Raw genomic sequence first — 15,951 nt, forward strand, 5'->3', positions numbered from 1 at the left:
GGGAAACACAATAACTGTCAATGCTGATCATTACGTGGAGGTGTTACAAACTTTTGTTACTCCTGCATTGACCAACTTTCCAAATGCTCAAGAAGCCTGGTTTCAACAGGATGAAGCAACATCACACACTGCATGACAAACAATGGCATATGTGTGAGAATTATTTGGCAACCATGTGACCCCACGATTCAGTAACACTCCCTGGCCCCGTAGATCACCAGATTTATCCATTTGTGACTTTTTCTTGTGAGTCTACCTCAAGAGCAAAGTCTACATGACTTGTCCAAGAACCCTGGATGAATCAAAAAAGAGAATTCGGGATGCAACTCACAGTATCCCAGCTGAGATGTTGCAGCGGTCAATGAGGAATCCCAACAACAGATTTAACAAATGTATTTGTACAGCAGCATGCCATCCAAAGGTCATAATTAAAAAAAAAAAAAAAGTGATCAATGGCATCAATATTTTGTTAATAGCAAAGTTGCAAGGTTTCAATTACAATGAATGCAATTTCTTTCCTTCATCACTACTAGTTTTATTGGATAGTGGAAATGTTCCCATTTTTCTGTGTCACCTTGTACATAGTTCGTCCTACAGTTTTTGATGAGTGAGTTCGTGAGTTCAAAATATATGACACAAATGGCTGTATATTTTGACTGCATTGACTTACAATCTTAATTTTTTTACAATGCCAAGGACTATAAACCTTAGTATTAGATATAAATTTCAACTTGATATCTCAACTTGTTCCTGAGAATAAAGGTATTACCAGACAGAAAGATCTACAACGAAGTGATCTTATAAGGGTTCCATATTTACTGATTGAGGTACAGAACCATAAAAAGTACCAATACCAACATTACTGAAGTACTTTAGCACACAGTCACATTAATATTCAAGAAACTGAATGGTCTTAAGTATTAACACTTACTGCAATATGATAATGTATAGCCCACAGTGAGACTAAGACCTCAGTGCTATAAAATTTGAAAGTGACAGTCTCATATGGTTGAAACCTGTCTAAATATGTGAGTATTATTATATAAATATGACGGTTTTTGAGCTAAACAAGATTTTTTCCCAAATGTGGCATTCATAACTGTCTCCAGTATATGTACTCCACTAATACCACCATTGACCTTATGTCTGAATGATTCATTGCCCTATGTCTGCTAAATGAGATTATGGCTCTGACATCATAACTATAAAATAAAAGTCTTATTTAGGATGCTTTTCAAAAGCATTCATTGATACTGGGTCATCAGTTCTCAAATGATGTTTTTATGGTAATATTCAAATTTTGGAGCTACATGATTCTTTGAAGATAATGTACTATTATACAGGGTTGGAATCTTTTCTCAACAATACCTTGGACAGATATGTGAACATACAAATTTTGTTATTTAATCATCATCTGTTTATGTAAAAAATTATCCAAACCAGAATTCTCCACATGCTTACATTCCCTCCCATTGCAGCATTGCATTTTACACCAACAACTGTCTGAAAATTCTTGTTATGACATTTAAACATATGAGCAAAGTTTTAGTTGGTTTAATGGAAACATTATTCTCCAGTCTTTAATGTTCACTGTTTCAGATCTGATGAGATGTCATTATACAAATATACCCTTTGTTTTTGATTAGAGTTAACAATACAATCTCCTGAATTCATTCACATTGCATTATAGGAAGCTGTCAAAATAAAATCTGTATGTGTGAAATTTGGCTCGGAAAAGTGTGTAAATGCATGATCATGGACTTAACGGAGGTATAACAAGGCAAAACATGCACACATAATCAGAATTGGTCTAGATAATCAAAAAATTTGTTGCATCATAAACTGGTCAATAGAGCCATTTACTGAGTGCTAAATTTTTAATAATTACAAAAAGTATAAGAAAGAGTCATGTGGTACTACCAGCTAGGAGACCCCTAATGGTAGGGTCCACAAGAGAAAACTCCCTTTATAGACTTGTTTCTAATGGATTAAATGCAAATTTTGACTACATTTGTTTCTGCATCTTTTTTTCATTATTCAGTTGTATAATTATCATCAATATCTTGGAGCAGTTACACTTACATCTTCAGTAAGGAACTGGTCAGGATTCTTGTTTTGATTTGCTTTGTCTTCAGGTACCACAATCAAATAATAATGGCTAATTGGCCCATATTCTTCTGAAGCTTGAGGTAGAATTACTTGTATTTCTTGTCCATTGACAACTCCATAAAAGTCTGGTTTCACCATGGGTTGAGGTGCTGGAAAAGCATAAAATATTCAATAACTGTGGGATACATATGCAAACCATCACCAATATACCTTTTTAGTTCATAGGTAGTCAATAAATATTTATAAAGCTACTGTATTTTGAGTTGCCTGCCATGGATGACAACAACTAATAACTGTGCAAGGCATTTCTTATAGATATTCTATGCATCTGTAATCCAGTTGATGTTGTCCAGGTGTGTAATCAATCAGCATAAATATTACAAAAAAATGTAAGTTATAATGAATTTGATATTTAACAGGCAATAATAGCAATTACTGAGCAATGTCTTACCTCTCATTCACATTATTACACTTAAAGATATATTATAATCACAAATTTGAACACTGTGCCATTAACTTAATAATACATTAAGTTTCAGACAGTCACAATTAAAAGCCACTCATGCAGAAGCTTCCAGTCACAGCCTTTGTCTGAAAAAAAAGAAACACATACTATTCATTCACACGGGCAAGCACACCTCATGCAAATTTGACTGCCAAGTCTGGCAGATTGGGCAGAATGCATTGTGCACGAGATGTGCTTGCTTATGTGAACGAATGGTGTGCATTTCTCTTTTCCTGACAAAGGAAGTGGGCAAAAGCTTGTGTGTAAGTGTCTTTTAACTGTGCCTGTCTGCCACTTAATGTGTCACCTCTACAGTAAGTAGCAATCTATCTTTTCTTACATTGATAATCCTACCTGGAGTTTCCATTGTTTAATTACATAATAATCTTTCATATCATTGTTGCACAGACATGAAGGGAACTTTTCTATTTATTTACTTTTACTGAATAATTCACTTAAACCATGGAGGTCTTTCCACTTCTTTCAAAACACACATATTACTGGAAATTCCAATAACATATGTTGCTATTACATGAATTCTTGCAAACCACCTTTAGTGCTGTTGCAACCTTCTGAACACATGTGATATAATAATACAAGTTAATCTCATCTTGTGTTTCCACCTATAAATAAGTATCTACTGATTTATAAATCAAGTTTAAATTCTTGCATGTCTGACTTGACAGTTTAATAATAATAATAATAATTAAACCGGCCCAACTGCCTAAAAAGTGGAAGAAGAATCTCCAATGACAGAGAGAACAGAATAACATGAAGGGGAGAACAGAGGAATTATTCAGAGAAACCCTCTCAGTGTCTGCCTGGAGCAAGCAGCAAAAGATCAGCAACTGTTCACCCAGTTGATGCAGCTACAGACAAAGTGCTGGAACTAACCACTCCAGTTCTACTCACCCAGCAAAACTGGACTTATAAACCGAACACAGACATAAATCGTGACTGGAATATTATAAGTACCCCCGGTGGTAACCAATCCACTGGTACCCATCACATCACCACAACCACATTTATCAGATTCTGAGGGGCTTTTGCCCACAACAAAAACAGAGTGAGTCAGAGACCTCTGGAAAACTTTTGTTAGAAAAGACACTGGATGAACAAAAGATTGTGATATTAGGAATCCAAGAGCTCCGCAGAACGGATGGCAACACTACAGGTTTTGATAACTACAACTGTTCACGAGCAAAATAGATGGCAAAACATGCAAAGGAGCTCTGCTCCTGGGGAAAGCCTTTGCAGTCAATAAGAGGATGCTCCAATCAGTAAAGGAACTAAAACCAATAAACAACAAACTGATGATGATGAGGTTTAAATGTTCTAATAAATCTTAGTCTTACTTCATAATCAACTCACATTCACCAATAAACTAAGATAAGACAGATAAAGAAGGAGTCAATAAGTACTGGGACAAACTAGAGAAGACCATGAGTAAAATCCCTAAAGGAAATGCACAAAGCAAGAAAGAAATTAAAATAACAGAAGAGCCCCACACTTAAAAATGCACAAAAAAGTAAGATTCGCTTGTTTTATCAGGACATTAGAGGTTTGTGTAATAAGCTAGAAGAACTGTGTGTCTGTTTGGAAAAGAGCTCTGGAAGGAGAATACATCATGTGCCTACCTGAGCACCACAGAAGGTTTTTAATAAATTTCCAGTATCTGCTTGGACATGCCCTATAATATGGTTTATGAGATAGTCAAATGTTTTGAGGTAAACATGATTGACAGTATTTAAGGATATTCCTAAAAGATTTGGAATCAAACTGTAAAAACTTCACTGTAAAAATTTTTGTTAATTGTATATTTAATGTCCAAATCTGTTCCACTGTAAATGGTCAGAGACAAGTATACTTACTACTGAATACCACAAGGTTAGAAAAGTTAAAGATAAAAAAATTACACTCTGGCACCTTATTCATGAAGAACTAATATGGGAAAAGGAGAAATGTTACAAATATTGAGACAGAGGCCAAGTTCAAAAACATTGAGATAAGTAGATTTTGTAGTGATCAGCACATAGAAGTGTGTGCTTGTGAACTAGTACAGAAAAACAGTTCGGTTTTAATTGTCACTGCATAGAGATCCCCACCAGCAAATTTTGATCTGTTTATGAGGAATTTGGGTTCTTCATTATGCTATCAGTCAGGCAGCAGCAAGCTGTTAATAGTCTGTGGTTATTTCAGCGTAGGTTTTCTAAAGGATTCTGATACGAAAAATGATCTGAAAATGTTATTTACATCCTACAATTTGATCTCAGTAATTAACTGACCAATACAGGTGAATAACAAAAATAGGATCCTGATTGATAATGTTTTCTTTGATGAAGATCAAAGCAAGAGAGCAACTGTATATCCAGTAACAAATGCTCTTTCTGATCATGATACACAGTTAGTTAGGATAAATAAGAGAGGGCCGTGCAGTATAGATACTCCTCAGTGGAAATCAGTTAGAATAATTTATGACTCCTGAACAAATATTTTTAAGAATAGTTTACAAAAAATGATCTGGGGTGAAATTTATAATGAACCAAATTCTGACATAATTAATTCATGATAAAATCATATCATTATCTGAAAATAGCTTTCTGCATAAGCTAATCAGAATGGACAGTAAACAGTCACGTAAAAAACCACAGGTCACTAGAGGCATTAAAGTATCATGTGAAAGGAAAAGAGGAATGTATCTGTTGGCAGAAACAAGAGAAGATCCTACAGTACATGCAGGGACACTGACTTAAAAAAAAAATATTTGGGGGGGGGGGGGGCATACTGTGTGTCCTGCCCCTGGAAATTTTCTAAATTTTAGATAAAAAATAGTGAGCTTTAAAGATTTTTTTAAGCATTTTTAGAGTCATATGATCGACATTAGAACCCTGAAAACTGGACTCTCGGTAACTCGACACTCTGGAAAACTTGATAAGCCTGACACATTTTTTGGCTTTGAAAAAAGAAACAAAACATAAACACACATGAATTATCATGAAGCTAATTTAATTTACCGTAATAATCATACTTATAGACTATTACAGAGCAGTGAATATATAGCTCTGAAGAGACCAAAATTATATTTAAATAAATCCTAGACTATTTTTTAAAAGAATAAAACATAAAATATTGCTGTCGCACAATAATAGCACTTTGATTAATAAGTGAAACAGCTACTTTAAGTTTACTTTGAATAAGGCTCAGGGTTCATTAAATAAAAACAATATCTTGAAGTTAAAGCTTTAATACAGTTAATAAAGTTAATACAGTATACGTAATACTTTCAGTCAAAAAATATGTAAATAGCTAGTTTTAATTGGGGCACCCTAAAAATATTGAAGTATTTGAAAGTAACTAATACAGTACTATAGTAATACAGTAACATTATGTATGTATTTAATTCTCTATTTTATAAAGATTTTTAATTTTGGTCTAACTGCCATTATTAGGGCTAAGAGTGCCTTTAGAAAGGGGCAAATGCCGACCATCTGACTGGATTACTGGTTATGAAGTCACTGATGACTGATCAGATATCCAATCAATCCAAAACATATCTGTGGGCATGACGAACAGCCAAGTTGTTCAGTTGCTTCTGTCCCATTGTTGATCGGATATATGACTTCAGACATCTAAAGGTGCTAAATGACTGTCCTGCTGTTGCTGTCGTGATTGGAACTACTTGGAGAAGCTTAATGCACTTCACTACTTCACATAGCATTTCTCCAATTGCAGGCTCTTGTGTAATGTACTTTCTTGTATCACACATGTTTTTTAAGACCAGTTGTTTTTTATTAGTGATATCGGCCAACATATTCAAGTGTAAGTGCAGTCTCTCAATGTCCACCTCTGTTTGCTAAAAGCAAGCACTCTTGTTCAACTGCAATGGCCTGTTTGAGTCCAGTTGAAGCAAACCGCTCGGTAAAGCAAGACTGCACCGTTTCACAAACTTCAGTGTAAATAGCTTTGTAGTATTCCTTTGGGATTTTGAAAGTGTGTGGTGAGCTGGCTTCATTGTTTTCATACTTCTTTGGTATACTTGGATTCCGAGGAAGTGAAGGATCATCAACTTATGAAGGTTTCCCTTTTAAACACAATTCCCAAAAGTGTTCAAAACTATCATGCCTTCCATTCAATATACAAATCAAGTCTTCATATATTTTTTCCAGATCAGCATCACTTAGATGAGGGCATTGAATTTTTTCATAGACATCCTCTACTGGGTTCATTGCATGGCAATAAAGATGTAAAAAGAAATAAGTCTTGAATTGTAACACTGACTCAAGGTAGCCTGTACATTTGTAACCTGCCTCTGTTTTGTCCTCTGCAGAAAATGTTTCAAAAAACTATAGAAGTTCTTCAAAGTTTTTCAATATTATCAAGATACTAGAAGCTCACATGGTCCATCAAGTCAGGCAAAGGGGTCATAGATCAGCTTGGTCGTTGGCACTCTCTGAAAAGTTCCATCCTTTTGTTGGATTCCCATATGGTGTTTATCAAGTCCTTGGCTAAGGCCATAACATCCCTCATAGACGTAAGATGGCGGAGACTGTCTGCAACTGCCAGTCTAAACTGTGAGCAGTGCAGTGCACGTAACACGCTTTTGGTTGTGTATCCAAAATTAACTTTTTTAGTCCTTTGAACTTACCTCTCATATTCGAGGCACCATCATAGCACTGACCTTTTAAGTTATCCATTGACAAATCAAGACGAGCGAAAACGTCTTTTAAAATACTAAACAGAGTTTGTGATTCAGTGTTGGGGGTCTCGTATAAGCCAATAAAGTCTTCGTTGATGATTAAGGGATCATCGACAGTACGAATACAAAATGACACTTGTTCATTAATCGAAGAATCACTTGTTTCATCAACCATAATGGAAAAATGTTCAGTCTTCTTGACTGAAGCCAGTACCTTTCTCAACACAGACTTTCCTAGTAGATCAATGACCTCGTTTTGAATATCACGGGACATCCACTTATATCCCGAATGCCCTAACCAATCTTTAAACTCAGGTATGTCATTCTTTCAGAGTTCCAACAATTGAAAAAAAAAATTGAGTTCACATCTTCATGCCCTCTAATTGCTAGTCCATGTCGGCATAGAAATTGCATCGTACTAAAAATTGTCTCAAGAGCTAAACGGCCTTTCTTCATATCACTATCTAACTGTTCATTCAAGTGGGAGGCCACACTTCGGTTAGTGATAGAAGTTAGTTTCAGAACACCTTCTTTATGCGTAAATGTATTTTCATGAAGATGGAATTTTTTCAAAGCCTTTTTCCAGTTAGAAAACCCTACGGAAGGAGCTGCATCTTCTTTTTTTTTTGAAGAAAATTATAAAAGATTTTTAGCATCTGCCTCTTTGCAGGTTTTGCAAAAAAAATTTTTAGTAGATGCTTAATATTCTATCCATATAAATTTGATCAACCAAGACTTCTGAAATCATCTTCCCTTACTGGATTGTCCAGGTTTCAGCTGTGAATGGTTCTCACCTGAAGATGATGAAGCAATTGATGACACAATAATTGTTGAAGGTTGACTTGCAGCATCATCAACTGCCAAACGCGTGTTTTGGTAACAAATTTATCCATTGCAAACTTAATTCGCAATACACTAAGAGACTAAAGTAAATGAATAAAATATAGTCATATCAAATAGTCCACTAGATGCTAAATTGGAACACTAAACATGTCTGCAGCATGCACTGAACGAAACTATCCACACTGAATGACTGTGACAGCAGTGTGGGCTTTATATAGCCGTGGCATCGTAATGTCTTGAAGCGTCAAGGTGATGCGAGGCCGAGTGTTCTAGGCACTTCTGCTTGATTCCTTTTGATGTTGTCGCGACTACAGTGCTACCCTGCCAGTGCCAGACTTCATCCGAAGGTTCATGCAATGGGACAAATTCTAAGTGGGCCCACAGTAACGTAACACTATCATGATTCACACCACTCATTTTCAGTTAACCTGCTTACTACCATAATAATTATTTGTTTTAACTCATTACTGAATGTATTTTAAAAAGTAACTATCATCAAAATTTTCTTAAATTATTGGGGGAACTCCGCTCCGCCCCCCCCCCCCCCCCAAACGAATTTTTGTGGGGGCTTAGGCCCCCTCATGCTCTATGGAGTCGGCACCTGTGAGTACACATGAAAGGAAAAGAGGAATGTATCTGTTGGCAGGAACAAGTAAAGATCCTACAGTACCTGCACATTAGAAAAACTACTCAAAATTACTAAGAAACATTATTAAAACATCTAGCAACATGCATATTATGTCAGAAATCAATAATTCTGACAACATACTTAAAAGGCTACATGGAATTAGTAAAACAAAAGACAGGACAACATACATCAGAATAGGATGACATTACTACTTAATTAAATGGAAGGGCTACATATGATCAGTCATAGGTAGCAGATATGTTTAATAATCATTTTCTGAATGTAGGAGAAAGGGACAAACTGTTGAAGTGAAAAATTGCAGCAGTATGTTGAAAAAAAAACTCTCATAAAATTCAATCGTGTGAATGCATCACCAACTTCTCCTTCTGAAATTAAGAGAATTATATATTCTCTGTGGATTTGATGTTGTTTCCAACAGAGACTACACATTTGTTCCCATATAATAAGCCTGTATTATCTGAAACATGTAATGCATCAAAAGCTCATGGAATTTTCACAAACAAACTGGAATATGCCATTTTAATAGCCCTCTATAAGAAAGGTGACAGGAAAGATATCAATAACTACTGGTGTGCCAACCTGTTTCACTGCTGGTATCATTTTCCATAAATTTTGAGAAGGTGATGTATTCTAGAATAGTATCCCATGTGGGCATCAACAGTGTCCTCATTAAATCGCATTTTGGATTACAGAAGAGTTACTCAACTGAGAATACCATTTATATGTTCTTTTGCCAAATTTTACATGCATTACTAACAAAATAGCACTGGTGGTGACTTATCTAAGGCATTTGACTCAGTGAATCACAGGCTTCCCCCAGATACACTGAGGTTCTGTGCAACTTACGATATAGTCAACGAATGGATAATGTCATATCTAACCAAAGAATGCAGGAAGTTGTACTTAGTAATTCAACCAATGTAATAAAGACATATTCTCTGAATTGGGAGAAATCAAATCCACTACTGTTTCTCATATATGAAAATGACCTTCTGTCTAATATACAACAATCAGAATTAGTTTTTTTGTAGATGACACTAGTACCTTGCCAGTCCTAGCATACATACAGCAATAGTAGAAATAGTGAATTATGTTCTTGAAAGTATCACTGACTTGTTTGCTGCAAATGGTCTCAATCTCAAAAAGACACAATACAATCAATTATGAACTTACAGAGGTACTACACCAATGGTAAGTGTAACACATAGTGAGGAAATAATAAGTATGGTGGAAACTTCAAAATTTTTAGATATTAATATTGATGAGAATTTAAACCAGAAAAAGCACATTTTGGAACTCCTAAAACAATTTAATTCAGCCACAATTATAAATTGAATCACTGCAAATCTTGGGGACAGAAATATCAGTAAGTTGACATATTTTGCAAATTTTCATTCAATAATGCCATATGAAACAATGTTCTGGAGTAACTCATCTTTAAGAAGGAAAGTCTTCATTTCTCAAGAACATGCCATAGGAATAATATGCAGTGCTCACCTACAGTGATCTTTAAATGCATGTTTAAGGAGTTAGGTATTTTGACTACTGCTTCACATTATCTTTATTCCTTCATGAAGTCTGTTGCAAATAATCCACTGCAGTTCAAAAGGAACAATGATGCACATAATTATAATACCACAAGAAAAAATGGCATTCATTACTCCATATTAAAATTGTCTTTAGAACAAAAAAGTGTGTACAAAACCATAACCAAAATTTTTGACCACTTATCCAGTGATACAAAATGTCTGACGGACAGCAAAGTAAAATCTGAAAACAAACTGACGAATTCTTTCCTTTTTAGCTCCTTTTATTCTGTACAAGAATTTGCATTACTGCAATGTGTAAAGGTGGTGGGAAGGAGTCACTAACTCTCGTATGTGTGTGTATCTGTGTGTGAGTTTATTTTAAAAAGGGGGGGGGGGGGGGGGCAGCATGAAACCATATTTACAAATTAATTTGTTATTTGAATGTAAACTGACTCATTCCACATCATTATGATTTATCATGAAAATCATCCATGGAATACAAAACTAACTAACAAACATCTACAATGTCTACCTATATAGCTGAGTAGTCAGCACAGCATAATGCCAGACAAGGGATCTGGGTTTGATTCCAGGACGGTCGGACATTTTCTCCACTCAGGAAATGGGTGTAGTGCTGCTGTGACTTGTTCCACATCATTATCATTTATCATGCACATGATCCATATAACATGAAACTAACCAATTAACATCTACAACGTCCACCTCCACAGCAGAGTGGTCAGTATGGCGGGTTTGATTCCCAGCTGGGTCAGAGATTTTCTCCACTCAGGTAATGGGTGTTGTGTTGTCACGACTTGTTCCACATCATTATGATTTATCATGCAAATGATCCATAGAAAATGAAACTAACCAACTAACATCTACATTGTCTACCTCCATAGCTGAGTAGTCAGTATGGCAGAATGCCAAACAAGGGGTCCGGGTTTGATTCCCAGCTGGGTCAGAGATTTTTGCCACTCGGGGACTGGGTGTTGTGTTGCCTTCATCACCATTTCATCCTCACCGATACAAATCACTGAAGTGGTAACAATGAAAAAGACTTACACCAGGCAACCAGTCTACCTGATGGAAAGTCCTAGGCACAAGCACATTTTTACACACTTACTATAAAGCATGCCTGTCACATAATGTGGAAGTTAGACAACACAATATCTCCACCAATCCATAAATCTTACATGAATCAGAAACTTTGGTTCAGATTCTGAAATGTGCACTAAAGAACATCAGTAAACTAGAGATAAGAATCACAAGAAAACCGTAATGGCCAATAAGAGAAAAGGAGGCTACAGATTGTGGAGATATTTTACATATACATGACATGAAGAAAGAATGTCGGACACCCAACAAACTAAAAAAATCTCAGAGTACATAGAGAGCATTAAGAACATGAAGTGGATCACTGAAGTCTTAAAGGACCTGAAGGATGCTGGCATAACAGATTCAGATATACAAGACAGCAAAACATTCAACCACAAAGTACTCAGGTATAAGGTTAGAAAGTGAAGCAAGAAATTCAGAATAAAGACAACGTGGTCGAAAGAAAATACATAGTGAGAAAAGTATGTGCTTCACATGGTCCTCTCTAGTGGCCTGCATGTGTAATAATAATGAGAGTAGTAATAATAATAATAGAGATGAAAAGAAGCTATAACAGATAACACTAAATCGGACTGAGAAAAAATCAAGACTGGATGTGTCGTCATGATTGGCTGTGTCAAGGTCTAATCCTTGGTACAGTACTTTGTCTTATTTACACTGACAATCTCTCAATCTTTACACAAATACAGTAACACAAATAAAATGATTTACTCATTATATCATATAATGAAAATTTTGTAAATACTTGCATCATAAATACAAAATTAATAACTCACCTGCCATTTGTGTTGTTACAGAGATCTTAGTAGGTGGACGGTATTGATGATCTGATGGAATAGCACTGACATTGACACTGTAAGTAGTGAATGGTGACAAATCACTCAGAGTATAAGAACGTATATGGGGCTTCAAGAGGATTTCCTGCCGAGGAATTATTTGAGTCTGTGTCATTCCTTGTGAGTCCATAAAATTTTTTAGTGCATCATATGATATCTACAAAAGAATTCAAGAAATTAATTATTCCTTCCTGTCATTTAACTATCAGAAGTCATATTTAACTTACAATTGTCTTTATTATAGTGAATAAACAGTTATGGTGTGACATTTCTTCTGTTTTTGTTTGTATTATGTGTAAAAAGAAATCTGCAGTAATTACCTTATAGTTGATTGGATTTAGCCGAATTGGTGGTGACCATGATAGTTTAAAGCTATGAGTGCTTACATCTTGTGCTCTTAAATTAAGAGGAACATCTTCAGGTTTTACTTTTACTGTAACTTTTTCTGACAGGCGACCAAGTCCCGTCTTTGTTCGTGCTGCAACTGCAATTGCATACTGAGCATATTTCTCAAGATTAACTAAGTCAGCTGACTCTGTAAGGCCTACTTTCTTTTGCTGCCATTCGTCAAGATCTTCAACAGCAGTCATTGTATAAAATATCTGAAAAATGAAAAATCCACATTGACAATACATTATTACCTTAGATGTATACACAATCACATTTAAACTGAAGGCAAACGAGCTACTCATAAGAGTTCTAAAAATAAGAGAAAGGAATTGAGGTTTAGTGCCTACACGTGCCACTAAAATAGCTCACTCCCATTTTTCTCAATATGATTACAGGTTTGTTAAAGCTGTGGGAGAGTATCACAGAGATACCAAAGAAACTGTGCTGGTAGTCTCTTGAAGACAGATGTGAACCATTTCAAGAAAGACTACTTACAAAATTTCAAGAACTGGCTTCAGGTTATGACTCTAGGAATATACTACAATCCCCTACATATCACTCACATAGGGATCATGAGGATGAACTGTAGCACACACAGAGGCATTCAAAATAACTGTTCTCCATAAGAGAATGGAATGGGAAGAAAAAATAATAACTGGTGCAATGGTATGTACCCCTGCCATGCAGTTCACAGTTGTTTGCAGAGTACAGATGTAGAGGTTTCTAAAAAATAAGTACGTTATATTACTATTTGTGACCAAGTGGCCGTATGACAATATTATGAAAAGGAAAGATTGCTACTCACCATATAGAGCACATGCTGAGTCACAGACAGACAGAACAAAAAGACTACTAAACACATAACCTTTTGGCCAGAAGGCCTTCATCCAAAATAGAAACATACATGCACACATTCAGGCAAACACTGGGGCCAGACCAGTTGTCATGTGTGTGAGATGCTTTTGTGTGAATGTGTGTGTGTATGTTCTCTATTCCAGACTAAGGCCTTCTGCCCAAAAGCTTACATATTTGGTAGTTTTTTGTTGTGCTTGTCAACATCTTCACTATATGGTGAGTAGCAATCTTTCCTTTTCATAATATTGCCATTATTCTATCCTGGATTTTCCAAGTAATCACATGCATTTGAAATGCTTTCCTGGTTCTGTTGTGGTGTCTATGATATGATGACGAGATATAAACTGCTACTTTCTTCTGTTTCTCCTTGAAACACAGTAAATATTATCCTAGATTCTGGGAAAGTCTGTTCTGCTGGAAACTGCCTTTGTTGGTCATTCCATTAACAATCATGAATACAAAACATGACTCTAGCTGGCCATTTGTTTAATTCATGCCTATTCTGCCAAACCATTTGGTTCAAGTAATAATATTATGAAAAGGATAGTTCCTACTCACCATATAGCGGAGATGCTGAGTAGCGGATAGGCACAATAAAAAGACTGCCACAAAGTGAGCTTTTGGCCAACATGGCCTTTGTCAGTAATAGACAACACACACAAACAAACACACACACACACACACACACACACACACACATGCACACAAATGCAACTCACACACATGACCACTGACCATAGCCTCTGGCTGCTGAGGACAGGCTGCGAACAGCAGCTCATGATGGGAGAGGCAACCAGGTGGTAGGGCAAGGGGGAGGCATAGCATGGTAGGCGTGGGAGACAGTAAAGTGCTTGTGGAAGTGGGGTGGAGAGGGAGTAGGGCAACTAGGTGCAGTCGGGAGGTTAGACATAGCGCAGGAAGGGAAGGATAGCGGAAAAGGAGGAAAGTAAAAAGTCTATGGGCGCATTGGTGGAACAGAGAGCTGTGTAGTGCTGGAATGGGAACAGGGAAGGGGCTAGAAAGGTACGGACAATGACTAACCAAGATTGAGGCCAGGAGGGTTACAGGAATGTAGGATATTTTGCAGGGAGAATTCCCACCTGCACAGTTGAGTAAAGCTGGTGTTGGTGGGAAGAGCCAGACGGCACAGGCTGTGAGCTAGTCATTGAAATGAAGAATGTCATGTTCACAGGTAGCCCTGTCTTTGATTGGATAGATGATGCTTGTGACCGGACTGGAATAAGTGGTGGTGGGAATATGTATGGGACAGGTCTTGCATCTGGGACTATTACAAGGATATGAGCTATGAGGTAAGGAGTTGGGAGTAGGGGTTGTATAGGGATGGTTGAGGACATTGTGTAGGTTCAGTGGATGGCAGAATACCACTGTGGGAGAGGTGAGAAGGATAGTGGATGGGACATTTCTCATTTCATGGCATGACTGTAATTACCTTGTGCCTTATCTTTCCAGTCACCAACCACCTCCCAAAGTCCCACCTTCCACCCACAGATGAGCATTCCCCTTTGACTTTGTATCACATTCTCCACCAGGGTTTTGACTACCTCTCATTGTGCCCTGAAATGAGAAATGTCCTGCCCACTGTCCTTCCACCCCTCCCACAGTGGTATTCTGCTGCCCACTGAAACTTTACAATATCCTCGTCCATCCGTACATAACCCCTTCTCCCAAATCCTCATTTCATGGCTCATATCCCCGTAATAAGACCTAGATGCAAGACCCATCCCACAAATTCCAGTCCAGTCACAAGCATAATCTATCCCATCAAAGGCAGAGCTACCTGTGAAAACAGTCAAGTGATCTAAAATCTAAGCTGCAACCACTGTGCTGCATTCCATGTGGGCATGACAACTAACAAGCTGCCTGTCCGTTTGAATGGCTACCGACAAACTGGCCAAGAAACAGCTGGACTACCCCACTGCTCGGCACGCTGCCTACCATGACGTTCTTAATTTCAATGACTGCTTCATATCCTATGCCATCTGGATCCTTCTCATCAACACCAGCTTTTCTGAACTGTGAAGGTGGGAACACTCTCCAATATATCCTACATTCCTGCAACCCTTCTGGGCTCTATCACAATTGGTCATTGACCTTACCCATACAGTCCGTCCCCTGTTCCCATGCCAGCACTAAACAGGTCTATTCCACCAACGCGCGCGCACACACACACACACACACACACACACATACACACACAGTCTTTTTACTTCTCTCTTTTCCTGCCACTTCCCCCCCCCCTGCCCCCCTCCCACTTGCTGTCCTCTGTCAAACCTCCCGACTGCACCTACCTGCCATACCCTCTCTTCCTGCCGTCACTGTAAGCTCCCACAAGCAGCATTTTACCGTCTCCCACCCCTACCCTGCTATCTCTCCCCCTTCCCGCCCACATGCGCGCATTG

General features: G+C 37.4%; 1 protein-coding gene across 1 annotated transcript in view; it reads right to left on the reverse strand.

The window, feature by feature from the left end:
* LOC126473517 (tyrosine-protein phosphatase Lar) overlaps positions 1–15,951 on the reverse strand; it is a 591,250-nt gene that overhangs the window by 19,823 nt on the left and 555,476 nt on the right. Inside the window, exons 18-20 of the mRNA XM_050100619.1 lie at positions 12,607–12,888; positions 12,227–12,443; positions 2,083–2,258 (exon numbers count right to left, since the gene is read on the reverse strand). Of these exons, the coding sequence (XP_049956576.1) occupies positions 2,083–2,258; positions 12,227–12,443; positions 12,607–12,888 (675 nt within the window). The remainder of the gene's footprint in view (positions 1–2,082; positions 2,259–12,226; positions 12,444–12,606; positions 12,889–15,951) is intronic.

Source organism: Schistocerca serialis, chromosome 4, assembly GCF_023864345.2.
Source record: "Schistocerca serialis cubense isolate TAMUIC-IGC-003099 chromosome 4, iqSchSeri2.2, whole genome shotgun sequence".
Lineage (NCBI taxonomy): Eukaryota > Metazoa > Arthropoda > Insecta > Orthoptera > Acrididae > Schistocerca > Schistocerca serialis.